General features: G+C 40.9%; 1 protein-coding gene across 1 annotated transcript in view; it reads left to right on the top strand.

Moving 5' to 3' along the window:
• The window catches only part of LOC127527135 (E3 ubiquitin/ISG15 ligase TRIM25-like), a 142,602-nt gene extending 129,467 nt beyond the window's left edge, over positions 1-13,135 (top strand). Inside the window, exons 7-9 of the mRNA XM_051924797.1 lie at positions 1,375-1,473; positions 11,078-11,389; positions 13,029-13,135. Of these exons, the coding sequence (XP_051780757.1) occupies positions 1,375-1,473; positions 11,078-11,389; positions 13,029-13,135 (518 nt within the window). The remainder of the gene's footprint in view (positions 1-1,374; positions 1,474-11,077; positions 11,390-13,028) is intronic.
• Positions 13,136-20,570: the final 7,435 nt, after the last annotated feature.

The raw sequence follows: 20,570 nt of genomic DNA, 5'->3' as shown, positions 1-20,570 counted from the left end.
AGGGTCCTTCATTTGTGGTGTTCTGTGGTGCTGCTTTCTCATCTTCCTTTGTGCTGTTAGGCCCTTTGTTGTGTCGTGTGCAGCTTCATGGAGAAGAGCGTTACTGTCTGTGGCACAAGAGGTTAGCTGTTGAAATTCCCTTCTTGAAGTAATGGCTACTTCTTAACCTTTATAGGCCACTGGCCCACAGTTTGGCTTGGCTGAGACATTAATAATAATAATAATAATAATAACAATAATTAATTTTTTGCATTTACATTGTGCTTTTCTCACTACTCAAAGCGCTTTACATAGTGAGTGGAGAGCCACTTACACCCCCACTATTGTGCAGCATCCACCTGGATGATACGACGGCCCCCATTATTGTGTCACTACGCTTACCACACATTGGCTGTTAGGTGGTGAAGGGGTGAGAGACAGAGAGCCAATCAGAGACAGGGGATGATTAGGGGGTCAGAGTGACTAGGCCATGGATCACAGTTTGACCTGGACATCGGGATAGACCCCGCTCTTCATGAAGGATGTCAGGGTCTTTGATGACCACAGAGAGTTAGGACCTCAGTTTTACGTCTCATCTGAAGGTGGCACCATTTTTACTGCACAGTGTCCCTGTCACTACACTGGGGCATTGGGTTCCACACACAGACCACAGGGTAAGCACACCCTGCTGGCTTCACCAATACCAGTTTCAGCAGCATCCCAAGCTCTTCCCAGATGGTCTCCCATCCAAGTCCTGGCCGGGCCTGAAGATCCTTAGTTTCAGGTGGGTGACCTCTTCTGAAGGGCAGGTGCTGTGGTTTCAGATCCACAAAGAGAAAGTGGCTGTCAGTTCCCAGCTATTAACTTTAAGAGAGCTATTGTAGAGATTTTCAGTCATTTTGGAGAGTGGGGGTCCTGGGTCCCCTCAGAACACTCCTTAGAGATCAGTGAGTGTGTGCGCCTCTCTCTGACAGAATACGAGGGTGCAGCTCATTTTTAAAAAGGAATTCTAACACCTCATGATTGGTTTAAAGTCACTTCCTGTCACAAAATCAGGACCTGCTCACAGTCAAGTTATTCTGTTTATCTCAGCGCTCATTCCTTCAATTACAGCTCTTTGTTCTTCCTTGAGTCCATTTCATGCCTTGTGACTGAAGACGTTTGCAGAGCAGCCTCAGGAAAGATGAACTACAGGCAGATTCTGTGAGAGTTCAGTATGTTAGTTTGGACTGTAAGTGAGAGAAGGCACAGCTGGACGTCCCCTAAATCTGCTACCTTAACAGGCCTGGTGGGCCGCTAAAGCCTAGAAGAATGGCCAATGCCCTCTTTGCCCTTCATCAGATAGTTCATGTGCTCTTCAGTCTCTGATCTCACTCCACCTTGCTTTTCTTGCAGCTCCAGTGTCTCATGTTAAAGCAGAAGTCAACGATGTGAAGATGCTGGTGATCGTCTGTGTTCTCCTACTGTCCAGCCTCATATTATTTTCTGTTTACTGTAAGTATCCTCTGTACTGATATGAAATGTGAATGCTTTGTGTATTTCTTATATACGCAGTCATTGGCCCTTTTATTAGGAGGACTTGCTCATTACCTCAAAACAGCTAATCATGCGACTGTAATTCAGTGCACATAGTGGGGTCATCTGAAGGAATAACAGGCTCAAATGAAGATGAATTTCTGGGGTGCCAACCCGGCCATTCCTGTTTTCTTCTAAGTCCAAACAGAAACAAACTCTCGATGGCGTAAAAGGAAACAAAACTATTGTCACAGTAATAAAGTGACTGGCATTAATCAGCTTTCTTGTCTGCCGTCTGAAAGTCACGGAGCTCCTTAGCTCTGGTCACTCAGGATAGACGTGACGCTTCCTCCTGGGATGTCAAGTTCTTAGAGCCAAGGGACTAGAAGGGGCGCAGTCAGTTGCCATCACTTGGCATTTCTCTGTACTTTGGTGGAAGAAAAGTCAGCCACAGCGCCCCCTCCTGACCCAGGGTGGTAGAACTTGGAGGGTGAGCCTCTGACCAGCATGTGTGACAATAGCAATTGTGACCTTATGCAAAGTTCAAGGTGAATAGAATCTGAACGAACTACTTAAGTACAGCAATGAGATTTAATAAAGCCATTTATTGTTAGAAGTCCAAAATACCAAAAAGTCTTTCAAAATGCAGGCAGAGGGTCATATGTAGGAAATTTAGAGAACAGCAACAAACCAAAATGAGTGAAAAACAAAACCAACTACAAAACTCAGGTAAATGAAAGAAGAAAAAAACCAAAAAAGAATCCTAAACTGACTTCAGAGTAGTGAAGCTCAGAGGACGGCCGTCTCGGGGTTTACTGCTTTATTTTTAATATTTGATATCTTGATCTTTTTTCTTTTGCCTTTATGGCCTACTGATTCAGAACATAAATGACATCTAAAAGGTGGGACTGGCTGTAGGTGGGTTGTCTCCTATCCCGTTCCTTGTCAATTAAAGGAAGGCTTGAAGCTCCGTACAATTCCTCACAATAACCTTAGGGTTTCAAGGAGTAAGTTCTGGCTGCAGACCTCCAGTGCAGGTCTCTCTCTAACTGCTCAGGTCATTTTGAAAATGTGCCATTCAGTGGGTCCACAGGACTAAAACACTGGTGTTGTGGATGAAAGAGTGCATTCATGTAAAGGCCGATATAAATAAAAGTATAAATAAATGAATAAGTGCAGCTGCATTTCACTATAAATGGATGATTGGAAGGGCACTCCAAATGTACAAGAAGTGTTGGGGTGCCAGCAAAGTCACCCCTTTTAATCTAATTGTAAATAATCTTAAACAAAAAGAACGTTTGATGAGATATACAAGCAATGTAAACAAAAGACAGAGGCGTCTTCTTGACTTCTATAATGAAAATCAACTCGGTAGTGTGGGTCGTCTTCGGGAGCTCCGTGCTGCTTATAGTAAGGATCCGATATGAGACGCCATTCTCTGGGGTATCCACTCTTTTATCGTCCTCTGGCCATTAAGGACAGTATAAATTGCCCTGAGAGGGCTTCTTCTTCCTGCAGTGAGTGACCAAACAGACAATAATGTTAGCGACTGCGCCCCCTCTCACCCTGCAGTCGTATCGCTTACCTCTGATAAACCTGCAAGGTGATCCTCTGACACGCATGCATGACACCTAATATCATAAAATAACCAGGGGATGACTTTAATGGCAAAAGATATTTTATCACTTCTACATTTTAATCACAGCATAAACCTTCATAAACTAGTTATATAGGATGTGCGTTTGACCAGCTAATATTTAAAACCACTCTCATGTTAAATCCTTATATTACTTCGCTTGTGTCCGTCTGTACTCGATGTAAACAACGGTTGCCACAACTGCTCTATCCCCCCACAACAATAGCGAGGAATCCATGTTCCTGGCAGAGTTTTGGTCTTAGGCTTATCTTCATGTCTTCAGTTCTTCAATGTGACTGATTATCGACTGTGGTATTTGACTGTTTATTCGGTGCATACTTTGTTAATCACTTAAACTGCATTAGGACACCCCCATTTTACACTCCTTTTTCCTTCACTTCAATGTAACCCTCTCGATAAAATGAAAAGGCACATACAGTGTAGCGGCAACCAACAGAAATGCTCTCACTGGCCTACATACTCACACCAACGCACAGAAGCAGAAGCATCGACATCACGCCAGACCAATCAGCACAGGCAGGATACCTCAGAACAACAAAGACAACGCATGACAAACCACAGAGCAACATTATCTGTAGAGCAGCGGCGGCAAGTCTCGCACCAAGACAGTGAATGAAAAACAAATTACACACACACACTTTCTGAAGAGCAGCGGCAAACTGCCAGACAACAGGAAACATTACACGGATCCCATAACACTGACAACCTAAAACAAGATATTCCCTTCCTATTATGGTGTAGGCAATCCCCCGTTCATTTAGCATATTGTATGACTATCACCAAGTCCCAACGACAAACAGTTCAATGAAATACACACAGTCCACACTCTAAAAGTGGAGGAGGTGACAACCTTTAGTGGTGCAGAGTCCAGTTTGCGTGCTGCGTTACCACAACAGTGAATTGTCCAACTGTCCACAGATGCACTCTGTTCACTGCATGCTTGTTTCCTAACAGAAGTTTTGCCAAATTGTCAGATATCTGTCAGCATCTCTTCTTCATGGAGTGAATGTTCTCTTTTGTTCCACTCTGGTCTTCCTGTGTTGACTTCGGCACACATCACTTCACGTCCACCAGCTTCACTCGGTCCTTTCATGAGTCTTCTGTCTCTCGCTGGACCCACAACTGGTGTCTCTCTGGTAGAACAGTCTCTTCCTGCCTCGAGGAAGGTGTTGCCATCCGTGTGCCTCGTGTCTTGCCACCCAGGTACGCTCATCTACCTGCAGGCCCCTGTGGTCTATGCGAGTGGTCCTGGCAGCGTTCTCAGTGGGGTGTCCCTCACCCCATGCCTTCTACTGGCCAGAAGTATAAATCTCCTTCAGTCCCTGTCTAGATCACCATGATGATGGATTAAACAATGGCACATATCCATTTCCTGAACTGAACAAATAATTTAAACACCGGTTAAACAAAAAGTATTGTTGCCAACTATCCAGGAGTTCACATATGCTGATTAGAACCCAATGTCCCCAGACGTGTTCATTTTCAAGTCAGTTAAATACAAACATTTTACAAGGAAGGAGGCAGTCCTGTTATAATAATTTTGAATTGTTTGTTTGTTTAAGTAAGACAGCAATTATCTATGGCCTGCAGACAGATGTCACAATAATCAGTAACAGGATTATTCAGGAAATTTGCCTTTCAATTTATCACCCCAGTCCCAACAATGGGTGCCTATTGACCCTTCAACTGCTGAATTTTAAATATAATATTTACAAGTTTCTTTGCCTAAGAGAAAAAAGAAACCTCCCAATGTACAAAAAACGTTTCCCTCTGACATTCCTACCGACATGTTCTCTCTCAGTGATCAACCACAAAACATCCTCACCTTCTTCATGAGACTGAAGTTTATTTGGTCCTCTGCCTTCTTGAATCTTCTTAGGCTTGATGGATGAATTGCAGACCCTCCTGAAAGTGCATCTCTGTGTGACAGGTCACTTGTCAATCAAACATCCAGCTCCTCCCATCTTCAGGGCACTTAGCTAGCTGTTACAATGCCTGTATTATGTCTGTGAGATAATCCCAGTTTAATATCTGAAAGTACTCTTATATGAGATCTACTGGGTTTACTTCTGTGACGCTATGCTGTGGTGCTGCGTTACAGTGTGGCGTCATCACATTGTATCAGTAATCACAGTATATTGAATATTAGTTAACATGAGCGTTCTGTTAGAATTGATTAGATGATACTTTATTTGTTTTACAAGGGGAAATTATCATTTTATACAAGCTCAAAAATATATATATATAAAAAAATAATAACAATTAACGACCCGCCCCCTTTTTTGCTTCATTAAATATTTGTCTCCCAGTTATCTGTCTGTGTCATCTCCTGACTCCATTCCCTCTCTTTAAACTGCTGTCATCCAGTGTCCTCATCACAGCCTCCTCCAGCCTAAGTTATGTTTTACTTTTAAAGACCGTTGGAGTTTAGGAGACGAGTGCATTTGTTGTCTCGTTTTATGTATTTATCATGTAATGTGCACTAAATTATCGTTTACTGTTTTAAAGAACCAACAACAAAAATAAACGTTACAAAAAATACTCGACTGTCATCTCAATAGGCGTCACTAATGTCAAAAATGAAAGCAATGAAAAGAAACTAACGAAAACTGACAAACGAGAGGAGACCCTTCAGTCCATCAGGCCCGTGTGTTTAGCTAATAACTAAGCTGTCCCAACATCTCCTCCTGATTTTTATTAAAAAGTTGTTGAGGTTTCTGCTCCAATTTCATGTCTCAGTAGTTTGTTTCCGAGTCCCACAACTCTTTGTGTAATGAAGGACTTTCTGGCTTCATTTTTAATGGCACTTCCTCTTAATTTCCCCCGATGTCCTCGAGTTCGTGATTCACCCTTAAGCTGAAAGAATTCTGCTGTCTCTACTTTATTAATGCCTTTGACGATTTTACATACCCAGATGAGGTCCCCACGTGATGTCCATACTAAACAGGTTTAATTCTCTGAGTCTGTCACAGTCTGACATGTCCTTCAGTCCCATGATGCACCTGGCTGCTCTCCTCTGCACAGCTTCAAGTGCTGCTATGTCTTTCTTGTTCTGACCAGAACTGCACACAGTACTCCAGATGAGGTCTTATTAGTGTATTATAAAGTTTAGCATATTGTCCATTGACTTTAACGGTTATTTGTTGTTATAATTGCTGCTGCACATTGGTTAGTCGCTGAAAATGTTGTGTCAGCATGAACCCCTAAATCCTATTCAGAGGTCTCTTCCTGTAGCTCACTGTCTCCCATCTTGTGTTCATACCTGCTGTTCCTTTGGCCCACGTGCCGCACTTTGCACTTTTCTACATTAAACTGCGTATTCCAAGTGTTCGCCCAGTTCTGATGGTTGTCCAGGTCTTTTTATTTTTACTGCCTCCTCAGTGTCTGCTGTCCCTCCATTTTTATACCAGAATCAATCAGAAAAAGTAATGATGCTCCAAGGACAGACCCCTGAGGGACCCTGAGCTGTCTCCTCTTATCTTCTTCACCCACAAAACTAGAAGGACCTCATACTTCTCATAATGGAGACTTCGCTCAGTAACTTAATTAAACTTAGTAAAACTCATCATACGGCATCTTCTCTACTCACTCTGACTCCTTATTATCTCCATAATAATTAAAGGAACATAAGGATTCAGTCGTTCTTCTTCATTTCCCCCTTCATATTATATCGGCGGGGCAGCACGCTGGTGCAGTGTAGCGCTGCTGCCTTACAGTTAGGAGACCCAGGTTCGCATCCCGGGTCCTCCCCGTGTGGAGCTGGAATGTTCTCTCCATGTCTGCGTGGGTTTCCTCCCACAGTCCAAAGACATGCAGGTTAGGTGCATTGGTGATTCTAAATTGTCCCTAGTGTGAGCTCTGTGTGTAGGTGCGTGTGTGTGCTTGCCCTGCGGTGTGCTGGCACCCTGCCCAGGGTTTGTTTCCTGCCTTGTGCCCTGTGTTGGCTGGGATTGGCTCCAGCAGACCCCCGTGACCCTGTAGTTAGGATATAGGGGGTAGGATAATGGATGGATATTACATCGGCCCTGTAGCCTTGGCGTGCCCTGAGCTCATTCAACACTTACGGCTTCTCTCCAGTGAGTAAGAGCTGCTGGATGCACTTATGTAATCAGCTAGTGGTGTGCACTAACAATGTCTTAGCAACTCTCAGCATCGGAGTGACAACCTGAAGATAAAAGTAACCCAGATTGTCACGAGGTGAGGACCATGGTGGTGCAAAGTAATAAACAAACAAAAACAGTCTGGTTAGCTTGGTGTGTCATAGTGTGGTGGAGTGTCTGTTAATGAGGTGGTCACTGAATCCTGCATTCATGTGCAGACACGCCTGGTCTGCCTGTTTGCCTTGTTGGCACTCTGGGGCACTTAATTACGCACTGTGCCCACCGACATTTAAAAGAAAAGGCTGAGTAGTACTGGGGTAGGTTGGAGGATAAGGAGAGTGAACTTCAAGACAGGATCGGCAGTGCAAGAACATACAGAGGAGGTGGGGAGGGAGGGTGGTCAGACCACTGCAATGGAGCCAAGGCACTGGCACTCTGAGGGGTCTCACTGCTTAACTTTAGTGTAAGAGCGGGGACTTGGATTGTCCCTCCAGAGGTCCAGGTAGCACAATACAGCATATGTGATGACAGGGGGCCGGCTAGGTGTGTCTCGCTCGAAGCTGGAGAAGGCAGGTGGGACAAGAGTCAGTTGTTGGAGGCTGAGAGAGGTGTGCTTATCTTGTCGAGGAGACTAACCTGATGCCTTGAATCATTTCTAAAAGGGACTTTAACGTGTGTGTTGATTGTTTTTAATCTCCACAATGGGACTGCCTTGTTATGGACTATTTATTTATGTATTTATTTTTAGTACTAGGGTGCTGTACCGTGTTAGCCATTATGAATGTAGAGAAAAGCCAAGCAAAATGACACCTTTTATTGGCTAACTAGAAAGATTACAATATGCTTAAGTTTCATGTCGGGATAAAATGAAACTTAAGCATATTGTAATCTTTCTAGTTAGCCAATAAAAGGTGTCATTTTGCTTGGCTTTTCTCTGTATTTATTTTTATAATTGTATTGATTTTTTTGTAATCACACAATTTTCCAAACAAATAGATCAATTTTTACAAAAATAAGATTGAAAACAAATCAACCCCCAACCCTGCAAAAGAGAGCATGGCCAGCAGAGTAAAACTTAAAGCAAGTAAAAATAAGTAAATAGATTAATTAATCAGTAAATAACGATAAATGGAGAAGAAAAAGAGATTGTAAGAGAATCTGCTTCCTCAGTGCTTTAAGAGCTTATTCTAACATATTACTGATTAGATCCTGCCAGGTCTTGAAAGAGTTCTGCACAGATCCTCTAAGTGTGAATTTGATTTTTTCCAATTTCAAATAATATAAAACATCAGTGACCCACTGACTTAAAAGAGGAGAGTTAGGATTCTTCCAGTTTAGCAAGATAAGTCTACGTGCCAATAGTGTAGTGAAGGCCATCACAGTTTGTTTGTCCTTCTCCACTTTAAGCCCCTCTGGTAGCCCACCACACACAGCTGTTAGTGGATTAGGAGGGATTGTGACACCAAGGCTGTCTGATAGGCACTTAAAGATTTTGGTCCAGAATGATGTTAATTTGGTGCAGGCCCAAAACATGTGGCCCAGTGAGGCTGGAGCTTGGTTGCAGCATTCGCAGGTTGGATCTTGCCCTGGGAACATTTTGGACAATTTTAAGCGAGACAGATGTGCTCGATATATAATTTTGAGTTGAATAATTGTATGCTTTGCACATATGGAGCTTGAGTGAATTCTCTGCATTACTTCCTTCCACTCCTTTTCTGAGATGTTGAATGAGAGATCCTTATCCCACTGTCCTTTTGGATCTTTGAAAGGGAGGGACTGTAAAATTGTTTTATATATTACAGAAATTCTGTCTGAGTCCTCATGACTGATTGATATTTTTTCCGGCATAGAGGTAGGTGGGAGGTGAGGAAAATCGGGCAGGTTCTGTTTAACAAAGTTTCTAATTTGAAAAGAGTGAAAGAAATGTGTTGCTGGAAAGTTAAATTTGGAGTGTAATTGTTCATAGGATGTGAAGACGTTGTCTATGTGCAGATCTCTAAGTGATTTAAACCTAATTGTTTTCATTAAAAACTGCATATGTTTGCGAGAGCTGTAAAAGGTGGTTCTCATGCAGAGGAGCCACAGATAAGTCTTCTTTATCTTAAAATGCTTCCTACATTGGTTCCATATTCTGAGTGAGTGAAACACAATTGGGTTATTAGCATATTGGTGATAACTTGTATTTATTGATGTGAAAAGCAAGGAATATAAAGAAGTACTGCAGGATTTTATTTCTATTGCTGACCAAGCCTGTGTGTGTTCATCTATTTGTGTCCAGGTTTTTATGGCTTGTATGTTTGCTGCCCAGTAATAAAACTGAAAGTTAGGTAGAGCCATGCCACCTTCTGCCTGAGGTCTTTGTAGGGTCGCTCTTTGGATACGTGAATGTTTTGAATTCCAAATAAATGAGGATATGGTTGAATCCAATTTCTTAAAAAATGATTTACTGATGAATATTGGAATGTTTTGAGATAAAAAGAGAAGCTTAGGAAGGATATTCATCTTAACAATGTTAATTCTTCCAGCTAGAGTGAGATGAGGGGTTGACCATCTATGCAAGTCTTGCTTAATTGTATCCATACAGATGGCGAAATTTTGTTGATAAAGAGCTTTATGTTTACTTGTGATGTATACCCCTCGGTATTTAAACTGATCTGCCTTTTTATGGACTATTTAATGACTTATTTATTTCTTACTGCATTGCATTCATCAATCACTGGGCTCATCTGAAGTAAGCGTTACCATTCTGGGACATCAGGGGCGTCATTGCTACCACTTTTATCTCTCTTATCACCCAGAGCTCAGAGAGGATGCCCATTGAGGGTAACTGGCCATGCCTGTTTGAGTCATTGAACTGTAAAATCGAGGCACTCCCTAGATGTGGCGTCGCCTTATGGAGCTCTGATCCTGTGATAAGACCGCTCTCCAGAGCCTATCGCTGTGAAGCCAATGGCTAATATTGTAGCATTTAATAACTTTTTGCTCTCACGTACCCATTATTTTCCTCCAAATCATAATATGCCTGTTGCGCTTCCCCTGATAGGAAGGGATTGAGTATATGTGCCCATTCCTGTTGGGGGCAGCGATGTCAGGCAGCAGTGCACTCAGAAATCAGCAGGTACAACTCAACGTCATCCCGCGAACACATTGTGACTTTGGTTGGGCGGGTCCCTGTCTTCATCCAAGGTGATGGGCTACTGCCGCCTCAAGTCATGCTTCAGCATCTGCCAGGTCTGCCTGTGGTGAATTTGTAAATGGTTTAACTGGTCTGCCATTTGTTTGACAGAATCTGCCAAGTTAGCCAATTCCTGTCATCATAAGACACAAAATCCTTCTGACTATGTCACTTGTCGTCAGAGTACGGAAGGACAGGACTCAACCTAAGTGTTGGTGTGTCAACTGGGGCAGCCTGTTTACTTGAAATAAAAAAAAATGAAAACGATAGGCTTACCTACTGGAAGGACCCCCAGGGACGACTTTCCAAACCAGTTGTCTTTCACTTGCCAATGCGCCATTCTGGGTTATGAACTACTAGGGGGTCGTGTGGACTGTTTGAGGTCAGGTGAGAGTCCCGGGTGTTGAGCCTTGACACAAGTAACAAAAAAAGAACAATGGCTATCTCAGCTTGTTCATACCGCTTTTACGTTAATTAAAAACTAGTAAGGCACAATCTTCATCTGTTATTACAAATTCTGATGGAGTAAAAGGAACAGAAAACATGGCAGGTGATTCTTTTTCACTGCAAAACTGATAAAATTCTCAACTCAAACTTAAAAGATGTTTTATTTTGTATTACTGATTGTATGGTATGATTTGTTTTCCTCAGATTCCATAACATTAAATCACATAGAGGAAGACTTGGAGAGGTTAAGAAATGCAAATTCCATCTTGACCAGTAACATTGAACTTTTGGAGGCTCAAGCTACCCCACAGTCCCAATGCGAAAGAAACAACAATGATCTGCAGAAAACACTCGATAACGGAAAGTCTAAAAGGAAAAGAAACTTCAGTGATCTTCAAAAAAGACGAGAAACCCTGCTGTCTCAGTACACAACTCTGAAGGAGAAACTTGATGAACTAACCAAAGTGTTCAGTAATCTGAAGGAATACTACTGTGATGTTACAAACATGTCTCACTGTGAGTGCTCTGCTGCAGGGTTAGCAGACTGGGGGCTCCTTGCTCATCTAATCCCTCATTTGCTCTTTTGTTTCATTTTCCACAGAAAACTCTTGCTCTGTATGTAAACTGGACCTGGTCCTCTTCGATTCCAAGTGTTACTTCATTTCAAGTAGTCAACTGAGCTGGAAGGAGAGCCATGATTGGTGCAAGACAAGGGGTGGGCGACTAGTGAATATAGAGGGCTTAGAGGAGCAGCTATGTCATTTACGAAGGTGGATTTAAAATGACTGTCTTGATAAACTGTATACCGTAAGTGAAACTTTCAGGAGAAAGAATTTAAAACAAGAAAAGCTTTGAAAGTGCACCACAAGAACAATCCCAGAAGACCTAACCCAGTGGTTCTCAATCTGTGGGCGTGGGGGTGGGGGGGGGGGTCCCCCTGGGGGGGCGCGAAGATGTGAAAAAAAGAAAACAAGAATCAAAAATATGAAAAATACATCTAATGAAACCAAAATAAATTAACTTAAACTATATTCTGATACTAGAAAAATATAGAGTTAGATAAATGTCGATAAAAGTTAAGTAGGTATAATAAAATATGCATCTGTGATATATCATTAATTAAAAATAGGTATTAGTGGGCTCCTTTCAAAAAAACGTTCGGGGGGCGCAATTAAAACTGTTATGAAAACTCGGGTCGCAAATACTTAAAGGTTGAGAAACGCTGACCTAACCTGAAGTGGAGTCAGCTCAGTGTGTTATTAAAGCAGGAATGTCTTTCTTTAGCACATTCGTCCAATGGATCTGGAGAGTCTGTCAAGACATTTCAAAGGCTCAGGGTGACTGCCTTTTTATGCCAATGTGACTGCCATTCAATGACCCTTTGTTTAGTGCTGACTGTGTGTTAAAGTAAAGATTCTCTCAGAGGACTCTTTCCGTCTTTCTTCATTTGCTATAACTGACGTCATCAGACGTGCTGTGAATCCTAGATTGCTGTTTCTTCTTTGCTGGCTACAGGAGCTCTTAGAGTTGCCATTTCTACATTACGTTTACATGCATTTCTGGTTTTTGGTTGGATATTTGTGAGATACGTAATGGACAAAAGGGTCACTGGTGATGAGTTAGTCAATTAGTATATAAAGCAATTTAAGATTTGCTCATTAATATTTCATGAAAATCACCAGGTGACCATTGCATCGCTCCAAATAAAACACAGAATGCCACTGAACTGCCCTTCTGAGGTGATAGGCCCCTGTTAAGACCCAAATCAGTACAATTGTCTACAAATTCTATCATTGGTTGATATCCATTGGAGCGCTGGGGTTTTTATGAGATTTCCCCCAGGGATGTCGTATTTAGTATCCAATATCTCTGTTAGCACACTGACACATTATTAGTGTTGGACATCACTGTCATCTGCTCAAATGACACAAGAAGTGACACAATAGCTCTATTATTATAAAAGCAGGTGACACACTGAGAGTTTTGTCTGTTTGTTTCATTTATAAGTGGAGACTCAGGCCAGTATATATTAAAGAAAAAAAGGAGGGAAAATGTGTTTGATTGATTCTGACTAAGAGAAGACAATTCAATACAATAAAGACACATGCAAGTTCAACTTTACATCAGCTTCTTCATTTCATGTTTTCTTCTAAAGCTCTTATCATTGGAGTTAACGTGCGATATTGGATTGAGCGATATGACGTCAGTAAAGAAAACACAACTACCGTGATAGACACAGGACCTGTAAAATCCAAAAGGTAAGAAAACTCTTTTCAATCCGAGTCGTCTCACTTTGACTGAATGAGTTAGACTGGCAGAAGCCTGAAGGGTTTTTTTACATAAATATCTCATAAATATGGCCGGTGACTGCTGACTTCACATTTAGCGACTCCTTTCTCTAATCCTGCCAGTACTGCTGACCTTACACATGTAGTCATGAATGTCGTTTCTCAGAGCTCTGAAGACAATAATGAAATATGTTACAAATGACAAACGCTTTGCAGTGCAGTAAACCAAACTTCAAGTAAATACTGTAAGTGAGAATGTCATTTCTGAACTTAAACACCCGGCTGAGGTGCCACGAGGCCACAGGGTGCCACAGGGACAGTGATGAGCCGAAGCGGCTGAGGTAGGAGTGTGAATGGACACAAAGTGGATTACTGCAGGTGTGATAGCTGACATATAATAGGCAGATTATGGGATGTTGTTGGTCATAAAGAGTCCACTCATCCATACAACTCTATTCCTGCCTGCAGATGAATGATAATAGACACAAGTGGGCTGTCACAAGGTTATTATAGTTTTGCCTTTTTATATTCATTTTTATTTCTACATTTTTTCTGACCTTACTTGGAAAGTTTTAGTTTTCCTTCAATGTGTATTTTTAGTTTTAATAAAATTTTTCTATCACAAAGACATTTCTATTTTATTTATGTATCTGTTAGTTTCAGTTTGTTTTAGTAATTATGGTATGGAGCTCCTACAGATTTTAGCTTTGTGTCATAATCAAACAGAACTGTACACTTAACATGTTAGTGGACGCTTACAACGCTACATGGTTTAATATCTGGTTTTGTTTTTGTCTGATAAAAACAAGCATAATCAAAACCAGACACTGAATATGAACAATTTTTCACAATATTATAATTTTTTAAATATTTTATATGTCATTTCTGCTGAACAAATCTGCACTGATTGTTGGCATTTTTTTCTTTTCCTTTTATTGCCCAGAATGGGCCAATTTGTAATGAAATTTAAGTGAATTTTAAGGTTTTAGGGTTTTTTACTCAAAATGTCTACAACACACAACATATCCTGCTCCATGATAATGTGCTTATAATGAATTCCTTCAGTATTACATTCAAAAGTCTCCCATATTTGGCTTTGTTATTTTCTATCAGCCATATTGATCTCTGATTCGATCTCAGGAACATACAATTTACAGACAGTATTTTGCCACCTGCAGGCCTGAAAAGATATAAAATATCAGAAAACAGATTCTACTGTGATCATGAAACTCATGGGGGCTTAGGAAGAAATGGGGTCTTAGACTTGAATGAGTGTGCAGACCCCACCTAGCTGTATTGAGGGAAACAAAGAAAAACAAGCATGTAGTGTGAAGGTTAGGGGTTAGGAGTGAGACTTGAACAGCCCATCATAAGGAGAGTAAACCCCTAATGAGCAGAGCAAGAGCAGGTAATAGGAGTACGGACAGGCATAAAACGACAGAGACAGCGTCTGAGATTAGGAACAATATATAAATTATATAAACCTGTTTATCCAAAGCAGGATGGCAGGAAACCTGGAGCCTACCTACCCCAGCAGGTTTGGATGCAAGGCAGGGAAAATCCTTGGTATGTGATATGTGTGATATGGCTGATCTATTTTGAGAGAGAGAGAAACATTGAAAAAAGGGGTACACATTTTTTAAAATATAATTCTGCTACTGGATTATTTTCACAATATCAGGTATTTTGAGTTGTAAATATGAACTAAAAAGGTTAATTACTAAATTTAGAATAAACACAAAAACATCTTAGTATGTTTAGCTTTTCATCACTTGGCAGATTCTCTTTGCTTCCCACGTATCTGTAGTTCAGTAGAGACGTTACCAACTCAGGAATTTTACAAAGTTTGTATCTCTTGGTTGTTAAATGACATTTTTAAAGTAAAAGTGATTGGTCAGCAACAATATGCTGCTCTTGTATGATGACCGTCCGTTTCTCTATCAGTGCCATTGTATTTTGAAAATTTGGGAATGATCTCCCCTAGACTTTCTCGTATACTCAGATATGGGGATGGATTTCCATCCATCCATTATCCAACCCGCTATATCATAACTACAGGGTCACAAGGGTCTGCTGGAGCCAATCCCAGCCAACACAGGGCACAAGGCAGGAAACAAACCCCAGGCAGGGTACCAGCCCGCCGCAGAAGGATGGATATCTGAGGAGTAAAATGCAAGACAAAGATTATATTTCTATATTATGTACATTAAAGAACCATGAACAACAAATCAAATCTAAACGAATAATATATTGAACAATTATTATAAAAGTAAACTTGAATAAATCGGAGTCTGCAGCTGATGAATTAAAAAACAAACAAAATTGAGAATGTATTTAGGTAAAGTTCCACTTCTGGTTGATGGATTTTTCCCAAAAGTTAATGCAGATCTACAATTTTGGCGTAACAACCCCATGCTGAATGTCATCCCTCTGTCTTCCCTCTGTCTCCCTCTGTCTCTGTTGCGTTTTTCAGTTATTATGTTTACACACACACACATAATTCCAAAAAAACGGTATTTTCGGAGTCATTAGAGGTCTAAAACATCAAGATGCATCAAAATCTCAAGGTTAAATTTTTTCCTGATTATTATACTTCCTCCATACTTCGTATACGAGAAAGTAAAAATGATTTCTCCTTCTGCAAAGTGGCAGGTGAATTACTGTCAACAAAATGCAGTCACCTGAGAAATAAAGTGAAACGTTACTCACTCGTGATTTTTCTGTCCATACGGTGAAGGTTTTGTTGATCTTCACATTCCGATTTCAGGCGTTTGAATTACTTCTTGATATACAACAAGCGCAAAGAAATGCAGCACAGTTACTCGCTTTCTATTTCAGAAGCTTTATGCGCCTGTGTTCAGCTCGCTCTGTCACCACAAATGCAGTGTGAACACCCGCCCTCCGTCACCAGCCGTCGATCACTGGATGAATATCTGCTGTGGCTTGTGGTGGAAGACTTTCTGTTTTAGAGATAAACGTTACAAGGGTTAAAGACAACAACAACATTTATTTATATAGGATATTTTCATACACATAATGTAGCTCAAAGTGCTTTACATCAGTGGTGTCAAACTCCGGTCCTGGAGGGCCACAGTGGCCGCAGGTTTTCATTCTAACCATCTTCTTCATTAGTGACCAGTTTTTGCTGCTAATTAACTTCTTTTGTTTTAATTCACTCGACTTAGGCCCCTTATTTGTTTCTTTATCCTTAATTAGCAGCCAAACAATAATGAGACCCAAAACAAGTCACCACATGGCCAGCTTACCTGTGCTCATTGCACTATATCTGAAACTAAAGAAAGGTGGAGGTCTCAGTAAGGTTGATCTGATCAGGTCACTAAAACATTTCGTTGGTGTTCAGAAATAACAGAAAATAAACAGTTTTGGAAATGTCTGCTGTGGCAGAATGAGAGCAGCAACAGGCCATGGAATTAAAGAACGAGTTTAATTAACAGCAAGAATGGGCTTCTCATTAAGTAACTGGTTGGAGTGAAATTGGTTGGAGTTTGAAGTTCCAATTAAGCTGGTCATCTGTTGGCTCGTTTCACGTCTCATTTCTATTTGGCTGCCATTTAATGAAGAAAAGAATCAATTCAGAGGACTGACTCCTTAAAAACAGGGCTATTAAAATGAAGGGAAAAAGAGTTAATTAGCAGTGAAAACTGGTCACTGATTAGGAAAAGGGTGAGAATGAAAAACCTGCAGCCACTGTGGCCCACCAGGCCTGGAGTTTGACACCCCTGCCTTACATGATGAAGAAAGAGAAAAAAAGACAAAATAAGAATTAAAATAAGAGAACACTAATTAACATGGAATATAAGTAAGGTCCGGTGGCCAGGGAGAACCGAAAAAACAAAAAAAAACTCCAGACGGCTTTTAGTAAATTATTATTTTATTTCAGTTTTTCTTTCCAGCTACTTTAATAGTTTTGTTTAGTTTTAGTTTTTCATTTTAGTTTTGTTAATAATTTTATTTCATTTTACAAAAATGTTTTTTTTTAATAATAGTTTCAGTTTTGAATTTAGTTTCCGTTAACTATAATAACCTTGGGCTGTCATCAGCTTGTGTCTGTCACGTGTAGTGATGGTGTTTAATCTGCTATTAAGGGAAGGCTTCACCCTCATTTTCCTCATAGATATAGTTACGCATTTTTGGTACTTTCCTGGGTGGCACACTGGTAGCACTGCTAAGAAGATAACAGTTCCCCAGTCCTCCCTGCTCTGAGTTCACACGTTCTCTCAATTTGGGTTTCCTCCTGGTGCTCCACAAACACACACATTCAGTGGATTGGTGATGCTAAATTGGCCCTGCAGTGTGTGTCTCTCTGCCTGCGATGGACTGGCTCCCTGTTCAGGGATTGTTCCTGCCTTGGGCGCCTGTTCAAGATGAAGTGGGTTTAGACCAGGGGTAGGCAACGTCGGTCCTGGAGTGCCACAGTATGTGCAGGTTTTTGTTCCAACCCAATTCCTTAATGAGAACTCAATTATTGCTGATGAAGCACATATTGCTTAAGTGACATTTTAATGCTTCATTTTAGTGGTCTCGCTTGTTAAGGTTCTCCAACCTTAATTGCTTATTTCAATCTTAAACTGCTGCATTCAGTGTTTGAATTGCTCCTTATTAGCAATAAGATGTAAAAGACAAAGCAGCCAGCAGTTCTCCAGCTAGCTTTTTTCCAATTACATCTGTGTGTGTTCATCATGCACGGTTTGATTTAATAAAACACTTAATAGAAAAATGTGACAGACTGAAAATGATCTGTTTTAGGCTTCAAATCATTTGGATGATATCCTTGGAAAGGAAAAAAATCTACGATATAAAAGCCTTACATTGCACAGACTAACAAGCCATAAAATTAAATAAGGTCTGAGATTGGCAATGATTGGTTTCTAATTAAGCAATTGGGTTGGAATGAAAACCTGTAGCCACTGCGGCTCACCAGGACCGACGTTGCCTACCCCTGTTTTACATCTTATTGCTAATAAGGAGCAATTAAAACACTGAATGCAGCAGTTTAAGATTGAAATAAGCAATTAAGGTTGGAGAACCTTAACAAGCGAGACCACTAAAATGAAGCATCAAAATGTCACTTAAGCAATATGTGCTTCATCAGCAATAATTGAGTTCTCGTTAAGGAACTGGGTTGGAACAAAAACCTGCACATACTGTGGCACTCCAGGACCGACGTTGCCTACCCCTGGTTTAGACAATGGAGGGACCAATGGATCTTTTAGGTGATGAGTTCAAATGTCTTCATTTATAAACTGAATTGTCAGTAAATGTTAAATTGTTAAATGGTATTTGTATGTATTAGTTTAGTTCAGATATTGAGCAGTACTGTCTAATGAGCTCTTAAATGAGGTCATCAGCTTGGTTAAGGGTCACAAGAGACACCGCAGCACTGATGGCCACACAGAGAAGAGCAGTTACCACTCTGTAATAAAGGCTAACGAGGCCATGAGGCTTTAGTAGAATAGAAAAGGCCAAGTCTTCAGAGTCATCAGAGGCCTGATAAAGTGAACTAGTGAGTCGTGTGTCTGAGGACGGCTACTGCAGATTAGAAGAAGTGTATTCAGGCAGAAAGCAGGAAGCAATGGCAGCATTTCTAGACGTCAGCCTCAAAGTCACGTCAATCAACACAGAAAAACGGTCAAGTTACACAAATCACAATGAAGGCTTTGACGTATTCATTCATTTTACAAAGATTAAGTGGTTTTTGAACCCAACATTAATAATTTTATGTAGTGCAATATCTAAGAAACCATCAAAAGTGTGTCTGCTAATGTTCAGAGACCTTGTGCTAATATACAGTACCTTATATATATATATTTAAAAATTCAGTTGTTTCATTTGCATCAGAATACACGAATGAAGAGTTTGTCAGCGGAGATACAATCTTCGAAAATGACAACCCTGACTCAGGATGGGGTGGATGTGGGGGTCATCGTCCAGTATGGTTTCTATTATGAGTGTCCTTTACAATTTAGTTTAATTCACCCACCATGGCTAAGTCAGGCCCAGCCTGCCCGTGTCCAGTGAGGATTGAATTTCAGTTTATTAGCCACACTGCTGACTTACAATCCTCTGTGCTGCACAGCCTGGTGGCCTTTCATCTGTTTAATGTCTGAACTCAGGTGATGTGTGTGAGGATATGAGGTCAGTCAGGTCAGGAGAAACTCTCACAGCTCCTCTTGTGTTTCAGAGCCAGTGATGACGACAAAGAAGAGAGTTTGGGGATGCAGCTGGGGCTGAACAAGGTGTTGAGTAACAACTGTGAAATTTCTTATCATCGGATCTGTGAGTCCGCTCCATTTCTAGTTTGTATTTAAACTGCTATCAAGAGTTCCAGCCACCTGCCAGAGCCGCTATCTTAAGGAATCATAAGGATCACTTCATCAGTACAAAAAGGATATAACAGCACTAGAAAAGGTCCAGAGAAGAGCAACTAGAGTGATTATGGGGGGCTACAGGCGATGAGTTATGAGGAAAGATTAAAAGAGCTGAGCCTTTACAGTTTAAGCAGGAAAGGATTAAGAGGAGACCTGAGTGAAGTGTTTAAAATTACGAAGGGAATTAGTCCAGTGAATTGAGACTGGTATTTTAAAATGAGTTTTTCTAAAGGGATACAGTTGGAAACTTGTTAAGGGTAAAATTGTCACAAACAGTAGGAAGTTTTTCTTTACACAAAGGGTGGTAGACTCTTGGAATAAGACACCAAGTAGTGTGGTGGACAGTAACACTTTAGGGACTTTCAAAACTCGACTTGATGTTTTTTTGAATGAAATAATTGGACTGGACTGGCAAGCTTTGTTGGGCTGAATGGCCTGTTCTCGTCTAGAACGTTCTAATGTTGTAAAATCATAGAGCTGCTGGTCTGAGCCGAGTCCAGACGGTCACCTCACTTTGTCATGTAGGTGACAGAGGTAGTGAGTGACGACATACTCAACATACAGGACTGGGAGGAAATGAAAGCTGCCATCTTATTGTAATCTCAGTGTTGGTCTGACTGAATAGACCCCCGGACCCTGAACTGCACAAGGTGCTTATAGATAACTGATGAAATGATAAAGCTTCATTTAAATACGAGATGAAAACGCACAGTTCTGATTTTATAAAACAACTAGCCAACCCGTGGCATAGCATACGCCGCATAATTATGTATTGATGGGTGAACTCTTCCTGAAAAACACAGTTGTCCAAATGGGGTTGGTTTTGAGGATACGACTGTAGGTGAATGAAAAGATGGAACTCTGGAGAGAGCAACATACAATACAGCAGTTTACACACTGTATACAGCGATTCATATCCGTGACAAACAAATTGTTTTACACGCTGCATACAGCGATTCACATCCGCGACAAATATGATTCTTCTTAGATGGTTCTGTCGTGTTCACCCTCACTCTCGAA

The sequence above is a fragment of the Erpetoichthys calabaricus genome, chromosome 3, assembly GCF_900747795.2.
Source record: "Erpetoichthys calabaricus chromosome 3, fErpCal1.3, whole genome shotgun sequence".
NCBI lineage: Eukaryota > Metazoa > Chordata > Cladistia > Polypteriformes > Polypteridae > Erpetoichthys > Erpetoichthys calabaricus.
This window is presented reverse-complemented; position numbering and strand designations above follow the sequence as displayed.